Raw genomic sequence first — 16,798 nt, forward strand, 5'->3', positions numbered from 1 at the left:
GTCTTTCATCAACACAACCCTATTCATCGTGAGTAAAATGTTTATTACACGAATACAAAACACAGTCATAGAAAACATACAAAAATGCATCATATATAAAATTCAAGTTTTGTGAGTGAGAGCCCCGGCAACTCTCTTAGCGTAAGGTCCGTCTTGATGAGGCCGTCAGTACCGCCTCTGTCTTGGTGAGAAGATGGTGCTTGGATTGCTGTCTCGCTCCCTCTCTTTCTCCCGCTCTTTCTGGCTGTTGGGGGAGAGGGCTTCCTCCGGCCCCGGCCGGCTCTTCTCGCTCTTGAACAGATCTCTCCCCGTCCTCAGAAGCTGCTCCTCCAGTTTACGGTGGCGCTTCATGTCCGACAGCACCTTGTCCAACCGGGCTTCTCTCTTCACAGAAGAACGCGCGGAGGAGCCTGAGCAGGAATAAGAATTCACAAACAATTTGCAGAAAATAGTAGACATTTAGCGTGCCTACTGAACGCTTACATGCGGTAAAGGGTATAGGATCTTTTATTGTTTTGAATGGTTAATGGTGAGTTTAGTTATTAGCTCATTAATATCACTTTTTGCTTGGTGATCCCAACCTCCCGTCAAGGAGGCCGGCTGTGAGGCCGTTATACCTGGGGTTCTGCGCCGGTTGATGAATGAGTTCTTTGGAGTCGCCTGTGTCAGCTCTTCGTCAAAGTCAAACTCTGTTGGTGTTGGTGGCCTGAAACAATAAAAAAAGCTTTAAACAGCATGTCTTGAGGCAGGTGCAGTCTTCAAACAAACGATTTGGGAATAAACATTAAAACATAGAAACACGGGAGGACACCGATGAGCCACTGACTTGCGCTCGCGCTCCTCCTGGTCTCGTTCCCTGGCCGCCGCCTCCTCCTCGTCCCTCTCGGGTGACGGCGTGCGCTCCGGTGTCGGCGGCCGCCGGGGCAAGGGTTCGAAGTTCAGCTCCAGCCTCTCTTCTTTAGAGAGCAGCTCGTACAGTCTTTTGATTTCAGCAGGAGGCGGCATCCAGTTTTTGGGGTCTTCCATTTCGTCATCGCTGTAAGCAATCTCCCATTCCCCGTCCTCCCCCAATGCCTGTTTTCCACCCATGTCCTTGTCCTTCTGAACCTCCTCATTCTGCCCATCTTCATCCATGGCGCCGTCCTCTAGGTCCCCGGCTGAGAGGACAGTGAGGTAGGTGGGAGGTAAGAAGAAGGTATGGGGGGGGTCAGTGTTGACTAAACACCTCATCCTGGGGGGGGGGGGGGGGGGACTAAACACACACGTCGCTTTGGATAAGCTTCAGCTAAATCAACATTATTTAGTTCAGAGAGGCTCGACTCAACGGCTATTGTGTAAATTATGCTTATTAAAAACATACTTTTTACACTGTCTGATTTCGTCTCGTCTCCTGTTGTGGTCGCCAGTCCAGTATCCTCTCTTTCCTGAACACTTTCATCCTCTCCTCCGGGCGCCGTCTCCGCCACTCCAAGCTGCTCGATGCCGTCTCTGAGCGTGCTGGAGTCCGTCTCCTCCGCGGCCTGCATCGTCTGAGGTGTGGACGTTATGGCTGTAAACACAGGAACAGGTTTGAGTGGGGAAAATGTCGGAAACGTTGCACGACCGATTTAGACAACGTATGTGGTAGAGCAACTCAAACATACCTTTGGACAACTGCATGACTTTGTGTGAATCAGTGTAATACAAATGTTGCTACTGAATGCTGGCGGATGGTAGCCTATATCTACAGGTACTGATCACTTAGGTTAACTAGCTAGCCGTAGCTAACTTAAAAGCACCGGTATCATATTCTAGGGATTCTGAACAACAGTTTTTACCTTTATAAAATCGTCGGTGCACGCACGTCTCGCAGATAAAACCGGTTGCATTGACGTTTTATCTTCAACAATGGATACATGGATCAGTCCACACAACTAAACAACCGCACACGGTCATATACATAAACATAGCGCCATTTTGGGAAGCCGGACTCCAGTCAGTGCTGCTCGCGACTCCCTACCCATGATCTTCACAAATACGGATCGCTCGTGTGTAACGTAGGTTCTTAGTGAAACTATCCACATGACATACAAGTCCAATTTTAACGCAACGTCCACGGATAAAACCCAACCGATCATACAAATCAGGCCCAAAGAAAATGTGTAATTTATCACAGTTATAGTTTTAATCATAAGGTTAAGGTAAAGCATATGTTTAATTCAAAAGTAATCTAACCAGATCTAATCTGACTCACACAGTATGGTCAGAAAATGTCTGGTTTAACCCAGATGCAAAGCGGTAGAGAACGTGTATGCGTCATTCCTATTGGGCAGACCTGTCGTCGATGCTGATTGGAGCATTTCAGCAGAACTGCAGTGTTTGAAAATAATTTGGCGGAAGGAAGGCCTGGTTCTGTCGTGTGGCTGCTTTAGTTAGGATATCACTTCAGATAACCATGTTTTAAAAGGCTTAGAGAGCAAACACAGCCAATCTCTACCGGTTTCAGTTTATAAAGTAAGTTTGAAACGTGTATACGTTTTGTCTTCGAACAAACTACATAGCTAGCTCAGAGAAGTTTAGCGTTGCTAGCTGCCGATGATCTGTTGTGGAGTTCAACGTACTACGTAGCCGACGTTGCTAATTAGAATATGTTGTGTTTGCTACATGAAAAAAAAACTCATTATGTATCGTCTGTACAACTTTAGTTTGATTATACTGCTAGTTAGTAATACAATTTCAAGGGATATTTTTTACCGACAGCTAAATTGAAACGTTTCACAGACATGGCCCAGCGTGTGGCCGTGAGCGATGGTGCAGGGAGCTCCAAGTCGTCGTCTCGAGTTCGTGTTGCTGTCCGGCTGCGACCGTACATGGTTAAGCAAGATGAGAAAAACGAGGGGCCGTGTGTCAGAGGGACCGGGCCCCAGAGCTTGGAGATAACCAACTGGAGGAACGCTACAGAGACGCTACAATACCAGTGAGTGTCCGCTTTCACAACATCATTTAATCGCTTGTTTTGTGTGAACTTTGTTCACGCTCAAGGCTTTTGTGGTCATGAATACGGTGGTTGTGGTTCCCCTCAGGGTTACGACTGTACCACACTGGGTGGTTGTGTTAATTTGAGACGTTTTTATTTCAACATTGGGGATGGGGTTTGCACCTGTGAGCTCTAGGCCTGCAGTGCTCTACCACTGAGTTAAATCTTAGTAATGATCGGTGTAAAATCCGATAAGGTTTGACGTGTTCCACGGTGAAGATTCAACACAGCAAGAGGTCTTTCTCTCGTCGGTGAAGCCAATCCTACCGCACGTGCTGAACGGCCAGAACGCCAGCGTCTTCGCCTATGGACCAACAGGAGCAGGTATATACCGGCATGTTTGAACTTTTGATGTTATGAAATCTCGATGTTCTCAGCGTCCCAGCTGCTGTTAAACCTGTCTCTCAGACTAATTTTCAAGTTTTAAGAAGTACATTTCTCACAGTGCGTTTTTTGCTTAAATTGAGGTACAGGTGGAATTTGAACCTATTTCTCAACATGACTTCTCCCTGCATCCCCCTCTTCCTCCTACTCTTTCTTCTTCCTCCTCCTCTCCCCCCTCCTCCTCCCATCTGCAGGTAAGACCCACACCATGCTGGGCAGCCCGGCCCAGCCAGGTGTGATTCCGCGGGCGGTGAGGGAGGTGTTCCAGCTGGTCCGGGGGAGAGAGCGAGGGGGAGACGGCTGGGACTACGTTGTGGGCATGTCTTACCTGGAGATCTACAATGAGAAGGTAGGAGCCACACCAGGGTCTGTCGCCGCCACAAAAACCTGATGTTGTTTGTGTAGAGCCCGTTTCCCCCCAACTGTAACCACTGAGCTGTACCCTCTCCCTGTGTCCAGGTGTTGGACTTGCTCTCCCCCAGCACCCAGGACCTTCCCATCCGCGAGGATAAGGACAGGAACATCCTCATCCCAGGCCTCACCCACACCACCCTCCACTCCTTCTCTGAGTTTGACTCCCATTTCATTCCTGCCAGCCTCAACCGCACCACAGCCTCCACCAAGCTCAACCAGCGCTCCAGCCGCAGCCACGCCGTGCTGCTTATCAAGGTGTTCAAATCAAACTCACCCCATCCTATTTCTTTCGTTGTCTTTCCAAAGAGACGTACAAATGGAGTGTATCTGAGTCTCCCATCACGGGGAAGCATCTTAACAGGTCCTGGTCTCTGTGTGGTAGGCCAGGATTTGGTAGCTGGTGCTGACAGGAAGTCTCTCCCTGCCTCTCTCTCTGGCTCTGCCTTGCCAGCTGGACCCTCAGGGAGAGACACACCCCTGGACCCTCTCACTGCTAGGGGGTTATACTACCTGGACCCTCTCACTGCTGGGGGGTTATACTACCTGGACCCTCTCACTGCTGGGGGGTTATACTTGGGGTTGACCGATTTATCTGCGCCGATATTAAGCATTTTTATGGTTATCGCTATCAGTCATCCTAGAGACATGGTATTGAGCTGGTCAGGTAATCAGCATCTCTTCTCTGGTCGAGTCAGTCTGATGTCTCTTCTTACCTTCCTCTTTTCCTCCTCCTCTCATCCTTTTCCATCATACTGCTCACCCCAACCCTCCAAACTGCCCCCCAATTCTTCTGTCTCCATCACTGCTCTGTCCTCCCTCACATCTCCACCCCCTCCACCTTCCACCCCCTCCACCTTCCACCCACCCCACCTCCCCCAGGTGGTGCGCACTCAGCACTGCTCCCCCGGACGCCAGCAGACAGGGAAGCTGTACTTGGTGGACCTGGCCGGCTCGGAGGACAACCGGCGCACGGGCAACCAGGGTCTGCGCCTGAAGGAGAGCGGGGCCATCAACCTGTCTCTGTTCACCCTCAGCAAGGTGGTGGACTCCCTGAACGCAGGGGGCTCCTGCCGTGTGCCATACCGTGACAGCAAGCTCACACGCCTCCTGCAGGACTCCCTGGGGGGCTCCGCCCACGCAGTCATGGTGACCAACATCGCGCCTGAGTACACCTTCTACTTTGACACCTTCACGGCGCTCAACTTCGCCGCCAAGTCCAAGCAGGTCGTCAACAGGCCCTTCGTCAGGGAGACGGTCGCCGTGCCGACTAAACAAGGTGAGGAGAAAAAGCAGAACTAGCTCTGATGTTTCAATGAAATGTGTGTGTGTGTGTATTTAGTGAATACATATAGTGTGTGTATGTATACAATTTATGAATCACTATATTTGAAGTAATCGATGTTAGCGTAAGTCAGGTTTGACAGATGTAGCTGGTCGTGACCCCTAGAAGGTGCTGTTGTGCTCTGCTCTGCAGTGAAGCGCTCCAGAGAGGAGCAGGAGGCCCCAGAGCCCCAGAAGAAGAAACTCAAAGAAGGGAAGAAGAAGAAGAACCAGGAAGTCCCCTCACCGTCCACACAAACAAACAGGTTGGAATCCCTGCCCTCACACGGTGCCTACATTTCCCATCATGCCCTGTCCCAGGGGAAGCATCTTAACAGGTCTTGGTCTCTGTGTGGTAGGCCAGGATTTGGTAGCTGGTGCTGACAGGAAGTCTCTCCCTGCCTCTCTCTCTGGCTCTGCCTTGCCAGCTGGACCCTCAGGGAGAGACACACCCCTGGACCCTCTCACTGCTGGGGGGTTATACTACCTGGACCCTCTCACTGCTGGGGGGTTATACTACCTGGACCCTCTCACTGCTGGGGGGTTATACTACCTGGACCCTCTCACTGCTGGGGGGTTATACTACCTGGACCCTCTCACTGCTGGGGGGTTATACTACCTGGACCCTCTCACTGCTGGGGGGTTATACTACCTGGACCCTCTCACTGCTGGGGGTATTATACTACCTGGACCCTCTCACTGCTGGGGGGTTATACTACCTGGACCCTCTCACTGCTGGGGGGTTATACTACCTGGACCCTCTCACTGCTGGGGGGTTATACTACCTGGACCCTCTCACTGCTGGGGGGTTATACTACCTGGACCCTCTCACTGCTGGGGGGTTATACTACCTGGACCCTCTCACTGCTGGGGGCTTTTAGTATGTCATGTCTGATCATCCTTTGATAGTCTCCCATCCTCTGCCCCCTCCCTCCTCCAGCCCCTCCGACCAGCAGTCAGTACTGGACAGGCTGATTGCACTTGAGAAGATGATGATGGGGTCTCCAGAGAGGGAGCGACTCAACCTCGTCCAGACCATGGCTCAGTCCAAAAAGGAGATCCAGGTACACCCTCACACCCCAGCCAGCCAGCTCCTTGTGTCTGAACCTCCTGCTAACCTACTGCTGTCCCTGCAGGAGCTGAAGAAGAAGCAGCAGCAGTTAGAGAGCAGAGCCCGGGAGCTGGGCCAGCCAGGCCACACAGAGCCCCTCTTCAGGAGCATGCTGCCCCCCCTGCACAGGAAGCAGTCCACCGCTGCCCGGCCCAGCAAGCAGCAGGCCGTGGTATCCCCCCTGCAGGGTCAGTATCAGCGCTGACCCCCTGCAGGGTCAGTCCCAGGGCTGATCCCCTGCAGGGTCAGTATCAGCACTGACCCCCTGCAGGGTCAGTCCCAGGGCTGACCCCCTGCAGGGTCAGGACCAGCGCTGACCCCCTGCAGGGTCAGGACCAGCGCTGACCCCCTGCAGGGTCAGTACCGGCGCTGACCCCCTGCAGGGTCAGTATCAGCGCTGACCCCCTGCAGGGTCAGTATCAGCGCTGACCCCCTGCAGGGTCAGTCCCAGGGCTGACCCCCTGCAGGGTCAGTATCAGCGCTGACCCCCTGCAGGGTCAGTACCGGCGCTGACCCCTGCAGGGTCAGGACCAGCGCTGACCCCCTGCAGGGTCAGGACCAGCGCTGACCCCCTGCAGGGTCAGGACCGGCGCTGACCCCCTGCAGGGTCAGTATCAGCACTGACCCCCTGCAGGGTCAGTATCAGCGCTGACCCCCTGCAGGGTCAGTCCCAGGGCTGACCCCCTGCAGGGTCAGTATCAGCACTGACCCCCTGCAGGGTCAGGACCAGCGCTGACCCCCTGCAGGGTCAGGACCAGCGCTGACCCCCTGCAGGGTCAGGACCAGCGCTGACCCCCTGCAGGGTCAGGACCAGCGCTGACCCCCTGCAGGGTCAGGACTAGCGCTGACCTCTAAAACTTGAGTCGTGCTGCAGCTGAGAGCCTGATGGGCCCATGCAGCGTGTTAGTGCAGCTGTCAGCAGGAGCTTGCCTCCCCTGTCCTCCCACAGACTTCCCAGCAGCCCTGCTGTGTGAGGCAGGAGGGGGGCAGGTCTGCCAGGGGGCCTTCTCCTCCAGGCTAGAGTTGCTCCCCAGGGTCTGCTCCGGGATCACATTCCACCAAGCTGCTGGTGCAGAGGGATCCTGTTCAGGAGGAGGGAGGGCAGTGCGGGAGGAAAAGGAGGAATGGGGGGCGGGAGAGGAATGGGTGGCGGGGGAGGAGGATGGGAGAGGGAGGATGGGAGGGGAGGGGAGGAGATGGAGGGAGGAGGAGAATGCTGAAACAGCAGTTTTTGGCATCAGGTTGTTGTGGGCTCTGTTCAGCTTGAACAAGCAAGCACGTTAGCTGCAGCCCAACATGAAACCTAGCCACTGCTTTCATCTTGCAGGATCATCAATCGGGTTATTGATTAGAGACCCAGTGTGATCTAACGCCCTCAGGTCAGAGATGGCAGCAGGAGGATGAGGGATGAACACTGTCTCAACACAGCATCTACCATGGATATATTTTGGGGGGAAATCTTATTATTTTTGTGTCTTCAATTAAATGATTTGAGGTCAGACAAACAAACCTGTAGTTTTTTTTTCTATCCACGTTAAAAGGATAAGAGAAGTTACCACCCCACACGCTGCTGACTACCACCCCATAGTTATGTAAGCCCTGTAGTGTGTGTGTGACAGCCTTTGTCCTGCCTCCACAGTGAGCCAGCTGCAGTCTCTCCAGCCGTGTGCCCTGGTCCACAAGACGTCCGTGTGTCTGAAGAGGAGCGAGGGCAAGAAGCTGCTGGAGCAGGCAGAGGTAGCCAGGCCGCTGGGTTACTGCACACGCAGCATGATCACAAGAGCCGCTGTCTGGGTCCTACTGCAGGGACACGAGGGGTGGAACTGTGTAAAATGTGTTCTGTTTATGTTTCCTCTCTGATCTCCTCTCCTGTCTCCCTCCTGTTCTCTCCTCTCTCTCTGTCTCTCTTGTCTCTGTCTCTCTCTCCTGTCTCTCGCCCCCTAGCCCCTAGAGGGGAAGGAGAACTCTGGCCTGGGTGGCTGGGAGTCTCACCTGGACTCGTCCGTGCTGGAGCGATCCTGCCAGAACATCCTGCAGGTGCTGAACAGCGGCTCTCTCAAGGAGCTCAAGAGCCTGCAGCAGATCGGAGACAAGAAGGCCAAGCTGATCCTGGGCTGGAGGGAGGTGAACGGCTGCTTCACACAGGTGAGTACACACACTGTCCACCCACACACCATCCGACGGCTCTTCCAGGCCTTGGTTTTGTGCTTTTGAAGCGGTGTATGTGGCTTTGGTCTGCTAAATGAATTAAATGTCAAGTATCCGGTAAATTGTGTGAACAAAGGGTGATGTCACTTCCTGTCCAGGTGGAGGACTTGACCAAGATAGAAGGCATCACTGCTAAGAGGTTCTCATCCTTCATGAAGGTAGGTGGCTCAGGGATGTGTTGGAAGCCTCACCTGCTGCTGGGGAACATGACACCTTCCTGTCAGTTAGGGTTAGTGCCTGTTGATTTCCAAGCTGCTAGTTTCACTAACTCATTTTCAACCTTTTCTTTGCAGGCTAACATACTCAGCGTAATGGGGAAGTGATGATTTGCTTCCAGTAAACTTTTATTTAGTTATAAGAATGACTTGTTTCATTCTACTTTTATTATTTTACTGTCTCTAAACTCTCTGTACATAATCGTATTTTACCCTTGTGTGTTTTGTTTTTATTATAAATGTCTGAGAATTTAACTTGTGGTGTTTTTGCAGTAATGTCAGTATTCCACCTGGGGGCGATATACTGCGTTTCAATAAACGTCAAATTTTTATTTTGTGTCAAAACAATATTTTTCAATCATTTAAATGAATAATTGGGATGTGTGTGTGCATGGAGCTTGCTTATCTGATCGAATCGTCCATATTTCCCTACGTGCTTCTGGAGGTGTTACGGTTCCAGATCAAGGCGCCTCTTGTTGCCTTGGCCCGTATTCACGTGAAGTCCGATACCTGTCCAAGGACCAAATAAATCTGGTTCAAGTCTCCAGAGTGAAATCTATTTAGCCTGTGCTGACAAATGTGCTTTCCCCATCTTACGGTTGTATCTGTGTGTCAGCACCTGAGCGCGGGGGGGCTGGGGGAGGGCTGGAGCGCGCGGCCATCCTCCCCTCCCACCGCACGTACACTACTTACATTTCAGTTTATTCTTTTCACGCTGTCCACTCTCATCCACCCCGCCGCGGCAGCCTCGAGCGCAGCACTTTGAACCCACGATACTTCAAGTAAATCGCCACTTAGGTTATAAACCCTGCGGGTTTTTTATTCCCCCGTTACAGCAAACGTGTCCGTATTTGGGACACATTTTCCATCACCTAATCTCCCAGAGAGCTGTAACTAGAGGGAGGTGGACGTACCCTTGTATTTGGTTCTCAGTTGCAGACGATGTAGCCTAATGCACCAGCAAAGGACCTTCTGGGGATTTCGACTTCTCTCAAGGTGAGTTGTTTATATTTAGTTATGGCCAAACAATTTTCTGTCGCTTAAATGAAAGATTTATCCGTAGAATGCCCTGTTTATAAGAAATGAAATTGTCTCGTACCACGATGCATTCGTGTCCAAAACAAACACTTGCATCAGAGGTTGCATATATTTCATGTTATTTTTCTACCAGTTCTGATTGCATAAAAGGAGAACCATCGTTTGTTATTTACGTGTTCCGGTAGCCCGTGTTTCATACACCCCCTCCGTCCATAGTGTGTTTTTTTTCTCCTTGCTCCGGCTTTGTCCCATATTCATCCCTCCGCCGTACTATCTCCTCTCCCCATTGTTCAAGTCTGCCCCAGGAGAGTGAACGGCCCTTTGTGCTTAAGTAAATATGAAATAAAGCACATGGTAGATGCACCTGCACAGGCCAATGGCCACTACCTCTCCGTTTCAACAGAATCCAGCGTCATGTTTTCCTACAGTGCTGCTTTGGGCTACTCCTTGATTTTAATATTTGATGTCTCCATATTCAATCTATATGGATTCCGTCAAAGGTGTTTCTTTGGTGTAATTCCCATAGTTGACCCAAAAATGACCGTATGTTGTGTATCTAAAATTCTAGTTAGATGTGATTAACGGTTCCATAAGGCCAGTTAGGGATGTGGTGAGAAGTCAGGTTTGTGAGCATCAGGACTGTGACCTTAAGAGGCTTTGGATTAGTAAAGAGCTTCGGATGGTCCAGTGAGAGTGGATGCTCATATGCCAGTCTACAACGCCCAGCTCTACAAGCGTGGAGGCAGCACTGACACCATGCTGTCCTGTTTACATGAGGAAGCTTTTGTCCCCTCAGGTGAACAGCAGTCAGCACCAGACACAGCACCCTCGCTCGTCAACATGGCTGCCAGCCCCAGCTCCGCCCCCAGCACCTGGCCTGCTGACCAGCAGCCCTCGCCCAGCCGGGCCGCCTCCCCCGTCTCCCCCCCGCCTGCCGAGGGGGACCCAGAACCCCCCCCGCCCCCAGGCACCCAGCCGGGGCCTCCACTCAGCCTCTCGCAGGACGAGCTGGTCATCGTGATCAACGAGAAGCTGGAGAACAGTAAGCAGACTGGGGGCTACGGCTCACTGCAGACTGGGTCCAGGGCAGGGCAGGCTGGGTCCAGAGCAGGGCGGGATGGGTCCAGGGCAGGGCAGGCTGGGTCCAGGGCAGGCTGGGTCCAGGGCAGGGCAGGGCGGGTCCAGGGCAGGGCGGGTCCAGGGCAGGGCAGGCTGGGTCCAGGGCAGCCTTGCATGTGTCGGATCCAGTTAACATTCGATTACTACTTTTCCAGCATGCACGCACACAACATACACACAACAGCTCAGGCATGCACTCATTAAACTAATTACTGTTTCTGTTGTCCAGTCACTAACAAGAGTGTGTGTTTCTAGGTAACAGTATTCACCCGTCTATAGCAGAAGCGGGCTCCCCTGTCATCTCGTCTCCTCCCAGAAGACAACACTCCATCTCCTACTCCCACCACCCCCACCACAGCAAGACCAGGAAGGGGAGCCGTGCCAGCTCTATCGGCTACACCGCCTTCTCCCCGCGCCCCTCCATCTCCCGGCACTCCAGCATCGCCACCAACCCCCCCCTGGACCGTTCCAAGCCCAAAGACTACCTCCTCCTGGCCGTGCTGGCCTGCTTCTGTCCTGTCTGGCCCATCAACATCGTGGGATTAGTTTACTCCATTATGGTAAGGGGGAGGAGGGGGGCAGGAGGTGAGGAATGGAGGAGAGGGAGGGGGGCAGGAGAGATTGAGGAGGTGAGAAGGGGAAAGGCTTTTTCCTCCTGGTTGCTTCTGCTGTTGTCCTCAGCTGTCCTTACTAAATGCTGTGTGGAAGTGGGCTTGTGGTCTTTGAGTCTATCAGACACTCTATCTCCGGCCTCAGATATCCTCCTCTATTCATTACTGACCGCTGAGCATCCAGACACCCCCCCCTCCTCCTCGGCCCCCCCCGCTCTGGGTCTGCGCTGAGGGACACCCGACTGGCGCTGGTGGTTTGGTGACTCTGTGGAATAGAAAGTTAATCACATTTATTAAGATGCTTTTATCTGAACACAGACAGTAGAGCAGGGGCCCCCATTCTTGTCTGCTCAACTGTCCTGTCAATAAATAACACCCCAAAACGTCTTTATAAATAGAAGTGCATCATCCTACCAGCCTGTCCTGGTCAGAGTGGGGGAGGGTGTGTCATGCTGTGTCCTGTGTCCCCAGTCTAAGAACAGCCTGGAGCAGGGGAACCTGGACGGAGCTCGACGTCTCGGCCGCGTGGCCAAGATGCTGTCGCTGGTGTCTCTGGTGGGAGGAACCCTCATCATCATCGCCTGCATCGTCAACCTGGCCAGTGAGTATCAGGAGCTGACACGGGATCTTTAACCCTCCCCCTGCCGAGGGACCATCAGACCTCCTTTCTGGCTCTACCCCCCCCCTAAAAACAAACAAACTGTAACGTCTTGTTTTTCGTTTTGTTTTTTTACTTTCATTCTTGAGGTAATTACCGATCTGGAGATGTTGAAAGGCCAGATGGGTGACAGCCGTTCCCCTTGTTACGTATCATGTCGTCTCTAAGACGAGAGCACCGTGTCCGTGCGCTCTGCTCACCTCTCCTGGAGCAGTCTGGTTCATTCACTGAAGCTGAAGAAGTTTCTTAACATTAGTTTTCTTTTTGAACCTTAAAAAGATTCAAAAAAATAGTGATTGCATCCCAGTGTGTGTTAATAAGCAGAGAGATGCTCATTTGCTCAGAGGAGCGTCAGACTGGAAGGGAAACGTCTGCTTCCTGTCCAGAGGAGCTGAAGGCCGGCTAACTCCCTCTTCTCTTACATAACTGCTCCCCTCTGGCCTGTGTAACCCAACCCTCCATGTTCAGCTACTGATACCCTGTCTGTGTTTAATCCCTTTCTTTGTTTAGTCAATGTGAAATCCTGAGAGTCACTTCCTGCATGAAGTAGGAAGTCAGCTGACCAGGCCGGCCGCCTCGCCCACTCCCACCTCTAGCTGTAATCATTACCAGGATAAGTGACTAATATACTCGTGATATACGTACAAACATACCTCTATAACCCATTATAACCCCTCCTTTTCTTAACGGGAACTACGTTTATAATATGCAAGCTGCTTCTCTTGTCGCTCTGTGTGAGGGTGAATAGACAATTAGGTTACTTCCTCCTTCGTATTCCACCTGCCGTTTTCCGGAACCTTCCTCTGGGGGTGGGGGGGGGGGGCACTTCTCCAGGAAAAGTATTTTAAAACAACATTGTCACAACGATAACCAGGACCAGTCGATGTGCAGCGAGAGGAAGAGGAGGAGGAGAGGGAGGAAGAGGAGGACTGAAGATGGCTGAGGAAGGTGAGGAGAGAGAGGGGGGGGGAGAGAAAGTAGGAGAGAGAGAGAGACTGGCACCATCCCTTCACAGCTTGAGTGACACATGCGCGGCCGACAACAAAATGTCTGCCAAGTTCATCCCTCACCAACGACTCAGAAACTCAGCTGACTGCTACGTATCAGAGAGGGGGCTGGGGAAGAGAAGCGGTCTAAAGATCTCACACCCCTTCTGCTTTTCTGGAACCTCACGGCAAATTCAACATGACTGAGAGCCATTTTATATTTGGGGGAGATAAGAGTGTGTGTTTGTGAGAGAGACAGTGTGTCTGTGAGAGAGAGAGGGAGAGGGAGGGAGGTTGTGATGATGTCCGTCTCTGCATGCTGAAAGGATGAGAAAGCACTTCAGGCAGAGGGCGGACTCGCCCTAGACGAGTACGACAAGTGTGCCAAAAATTGACCCGAACCCAAGCCTTGAGCTCCTCTCACCGTAACCAAGCCAGTGGTGGAGTACATCTGGAAGGTTCTGAGTGACTCTGTGGTGTTTGGTGTGTGAGGGATCGTCTCCCTGGTCCAGAGAGCGTTAGCAGCAGAACACCATCTCCTGTGAGGGTTCTTGCAGACCTGCTGTGGTGAAGAGCCCAAACGCTATTTCTTGTATGCTATTTTGATAACAACGTTTGTAAAGAATTATTCTGGAAGAAACAGAAAATTGATTTTCGAACACTAGTTTCATAACGGAACAATGCTCTGATGAAGTGAGCCATGGACTGATGATGATGATGTTCTTGTCCTAGTTTAGATAAACAAAGCAGACAGGATCAGTACATATGTCCTCTGTGTCATGTTGCACTCTGAAACCCCTCCTGAACACTCCCTCACCTCCTTCCCTCCTCCTAGTCATCTCCCTCCTCCTCACCCCTCCCTCCACCTGACCTCTCCCTCCCTCACTCTTCCCTCTTCCTTACCCCTCCCTCCTCCTCACCCCTCCTGACACCCTTGTTGAACAAGCCCACCATCAAAGGGGTGCCTGATCAAACTACAAATCAGCCTGTCAAAAAGCATTTATATATGCATGAGGCTTGTGTGACAGAACCAGTAGTTTCTAAGCACGTTCACCCTGTAGTGTGACGAAGAGCTGGAGATGTGGCGTTCCAGCCAGGATGACAGCAGAACACCTCCAGATCTCTGAAATAGGGCGATGTTCTGATTTAGGACCTTTCTTTTTTTCCTCCACTGATTAATTATATGAATATTGATGTTGTTATATCCTATCCTTATATCACAAGACGTTGATCTTAATATCCTAATGAAATCTATGTGATTTTTCTCCTGAATTTTGATCCCTGATTCTCCCTGTATTGTTACTATCAGAACCAGGAACTATTTATCGGTCGGTCTCAACACCTGTCTCTAAAGGCAAGCCTCCTATCCCTATAACAGTACACAGTAATTCTTACCTAGGGTGAATTTTCTGTGTTGATGAAAACGTATTTTATTAGTCTTTACTCTGTTAGTATTTAAGTGTTTAAATTTAATTGTAATCGAAAGTCAATATTATTCTGCAGGAAACTTCTGTATTGTGAATTATACTTAGTGGATATATGAGTTAGCATACTAGCTATTCTACTAGAAACATAGAACCTGTGAACCTCATGTAATCTCCCAGTGTGTGTATGGCCTCTGGCTACTATAATCTCTGTGACTATTGGCATGTTGTTAAATCTTATTGGTGTGTTGATGAGGGTGATCATCACACAGGTAACCAGACTCTGTACTGTCCACATGTTTGGGCCCTGGATGCTTCCTAATAAAAACACTGCATGGAGTTCCGTCTGTGTGTGTGTCTGCTTACTGTCTGTGTGTGTGTCTGCTTACTGTAGGAGCTCAACTGGGAATTGTGTGGGGAGAGAAACAACTGCAGCTTTGGAAGTTATTAGTGTGTGTGTCATACAGTAGAAAAAAGTTTTATGGGATATAGAAGACAGTGAGAGAAGGGTTAGAGAGAGCAGAGAAGGGTTAGAGAGAGCAGAGAAGGGTTAGAGAGAGCAGAGAAGGGTTAGAGAGAGCAGAGAAGGGTTAGAGAGAGCAGAGAAGGGTTAGAGAGAGCAGAGAAGGGTTAGAGAGAGCAGAGAAGGGTTAGAGAGAGCAGAGAAGGGTTAGAGAGAGCAGAGAAGGGTTAGAGAGAGCAGAGAAGGGTTAGAGAGAGCAGAGAAGGGTTAGAGAGAGCAGAGAAGAGTTAGAAAGAGTGTAATAACAACAGACAGGGTTCCTGAGGGGTCTTAAAAAGTCTAAAATTCTGAACTTTAAATTTAAGGCCTTAAAACATCTTAACTGCCAGATTTTCATCCGAGGTCTTACATTTACATTTAGCAGACGCTCTTATCGAGAACGACTTACAGTAAGTACAGGGACAGTCTCCCCGAGGCAAGTAGGGTGAAGTGCCTTGCCCAAGGACACAACTTCATTTGGCACAGCCAGGAATCGAACCAACAACCTTCTGATTAATACTCTGACTCCCTAACTGCTCAAGGGTCAAGGGGACAGGAGGTGGGGTGATGAGAGAGAATGAGGTCAGAGATCTCGGCCTTGGACAGGGGAGAGAAAGAGTTGAGACATTTAGTTGGGTCAGTCATGGAGGGTGAGAGGGTAGGAAAGGTGGGTTTAGGGAACCGACTGCTAATGTCGGCGACTTTTTTCTCAAGAAGGAGAAGTTGTCTGCTGTCAGGGTGGAGGGAGGTGGGTTAAGAAGGGTGGAGAAGGTAGAAAAAAGTTTGTGGGGATTTGAAGCAGAGTTAATTTTGTTCAGAAAGTAGAGGGTTTTAGCACCAGTTATGTGGGGAGAAGGATTTAAGGAGGGAGTGATACTTATTAAGGTCCAGACCGTCTTTGGGCTTGCGCCATCTCCTCTCAGCTGCTCGAAGGGTGGACCGTTCTTTATGAATAACATCCGTAAGCCACGGGCAGGAGGGAGAAGATCGTTCAGGCCTGGTTGACAGGGGACAGAGAGAGTCAAGTGATGCAGTTAAAGCGGTTAACGGTCACATAATATGCTGTTTTTGGAGGCTTTTATATAGGCCTTAGTGGTTCCCTATTACTGCATCTGAAGTATCCTTCCCAAAATTCAGCCTTGGTGCATAATTACAGCTACTAAGAGCAGTCCCACAATGAGCTTTTCTCAAAACGCACTGTTTCTGTGTCTGTGGCTTTAAATGCTAATGAGGAGGAGAGGGGCGGCAATGCGCTAATGTTTACAACGGATGTGTCGCAATGGCTCGTAGCCCCCGTTGCTGTAAGATGCCTCGAATTTAGCCATTCTCATCTGATCACCCTGGTTTGCAGAGGTGCACACTCATAGTGATTTCAATGAGAAACTCGGATATCGCACGCCTTAACACCAACAGCAGAACGGTTATCCAAATAACAAAGAAGTGTACTGTACAACACTGGCGTTACAGCGTTTGTATTCACACACACACGTGATGCCATCTACCTTTACATTAGCAACAGGAGCTCAGCTGTTAGCTGCAGAGCTAATGTTACATCCACATTCTAAGGTAGCAAGCAAGGTAACCAGTGAAGTAACAAAATGATATAGCGTTAGTTAACTTACTTGTCCAAAGTTTGTAGCTTGACCAAGGAGACTTAGTAATGATCCCGAATTTAATTTCAGCAAGGCCAGCTTTGTATTGGCTCAAGTTGAGGAAACAGTAGTGGCTGAAATGTTTGGCGCAGATATAACTGGTGTGAACCTGTGAAACTCACTCCTCAGGTATATAATGG

At 50.7% G+C, this 16,798-nt stretch overlaps 3 protein-coding genes and 1 long non-coding RNA gene across 8 annotated transcripts; 2 read left to right on the forward strand and 2 right to left on the reverse strand.

Annotated features, from left to right (window-relative positions):
* Positions 1 to 22: 22 nt before the first annotated feature.
* On the reverse strand, positions 23 to 2,206 carry pagr1 (PAXIP1 associated glutamate-rich protein 1). 2 transcript variants are annotated; one of them, XM_084669330.1, is made up of 5 exons: positions 1,818 to 2,206; positions 1,361 to 1,549; positions 827 to 1,157; positions 618 to 706; positions 23 to 410 (listed from the first exon to the last, which is right to left on the reverse strand). In XM_084669330.1, exons 2-5 carry the CDS (start codon positions 1,524 to 1,526, stop codon positions 166 to 168), a joined length of 831 nt encoding a protein of 276 aa, XP_084525456.1. In that variant the 5' UTR covers positions 1,527 to 1,549; positions 1,818 to 2,206; the 3' UTR covers positions 23 to 165. The 2 variants fall into 2 exon arrangements, with proteins under 2 accessions (XP_084525456.1, XP_084525455.1); XM_084669329.1 differs by lacking the exon at positions 1,818 to 2,206 and adding an exon at positions 1,644 to 1,796.
* A 130-nt stretch (positions 2,207 to 2,336) lies between these two features.
* kif22 (kinesin family member 22) lies at positions 2,337 to 9,000 on the forward strand. Of its 3 annotated transcripts, none has more exons than XM_084669321.1 (13): positions 2,337 to 2,493; positions 2,761 to 2,956; positions 3,213 to 3,340; positions 3,595 to 3,749; positions 3,860 to 4,069; positions 4,694 to 5,090; positions 5,265 to 5,400; positions 6,075 to 6,198; positions 6,271 to 6,433; positions 7,885 to 7,982; positions 8,190 to 8,390; positions 8,552 to 8,611; positions 8,747 to 9,000. In XM_084669321.1, the coding sequence occupies exons 2-13, from the start codon at positions 2,763 to 2,765 to the stop codon at positions 8,774 to 8,776; spliced, it is 1,896 nt and encodes a 631-aa protein (XP_084525447.1). In that variant the 5' UTR covers positions 2,337 to 2,493; positions 2,761 to 2,762; the 3' UTR covers positions 8,777 to 9,000. The 3 variants fall into 3 exon arrangements, with proteins under 3 accessions (XP_084525447.1, XP_084525449.1, XP_084525448.1); XM_084669323.1 differs by having other exon boundaries at positions 5,289 to 5,400; XM_084669322.1 differs by having other exon boundaries at positions 2,357 to 2,493; positions 2,740 to 2,956.
* A 99-nt stretch (positions 9,001 to 9,099) lies between these two features.
* prrt2 (proline-rich transmembrane protein 2) lies at positions 9,100 to 12,884 on the forward strand. 2 transcript variants are annotated; one of them, XM_084669332.1, is made up of 4 exons: positions 9,100 to 10,748; positions 11,081 to 11,385; positions 11,908 to 12,037; positions 12,605 to 12,884. In XM_084669332.1, exons 1-4 carry the CDS (start codon positions 10,412 to 10,414, stop codon positions 12,619 to 12,621), a joined length of 789 nt encoding a protein of 262 aa, XP_084525458.1. In that variant the 5' UTR covers positions 9,100 to 10,411; the 3' UTR covers positions 12,622 to 12,884. The 2 variants fall into 2 exon arrangements, with proteins under 2 accessions (XP_084525458.1, XP_084525457.1); XM_084669331.1 differs by lacking the exon at positions 12,605 to 12,884 and having other exon boundaries at positions 11,908 to 12,198.
* Positions 11,484 to 12,297, reverse strand: LOC146259303 (uncharacterized). Its single transcript, XR_014729442.1, has 3 exons — positions 12,192 to 12,297; positions 11,851 to 12,030; positions 11,484 to 11,701 (listed from the first exon to the last, which is right to left on the reverse strand). It is a non-coding gene; the product is annotated as an uncharacterized LOC146259303 (long non-coding RNA).
* Positions 12,885 to 16,798: the final 3,914 nt, after the last annotated feature.

The sequence above is a fragment of the Hypomesus nipponensis genome, chromosome 13, assembly GCF_054491055.1.
Source record: "Hypomesus nipponensis isolate SF chromosome 13, ASM5449105v1, whole genome shotgun sequence".
In the NCBI taxonomy this organism is placed as follows: Eukaryota; Metazoa; Chordata; class Actinopteri; order Osmeriformes; family Osmeridae; genus Hypomesus; species Hypomesus nipponensis.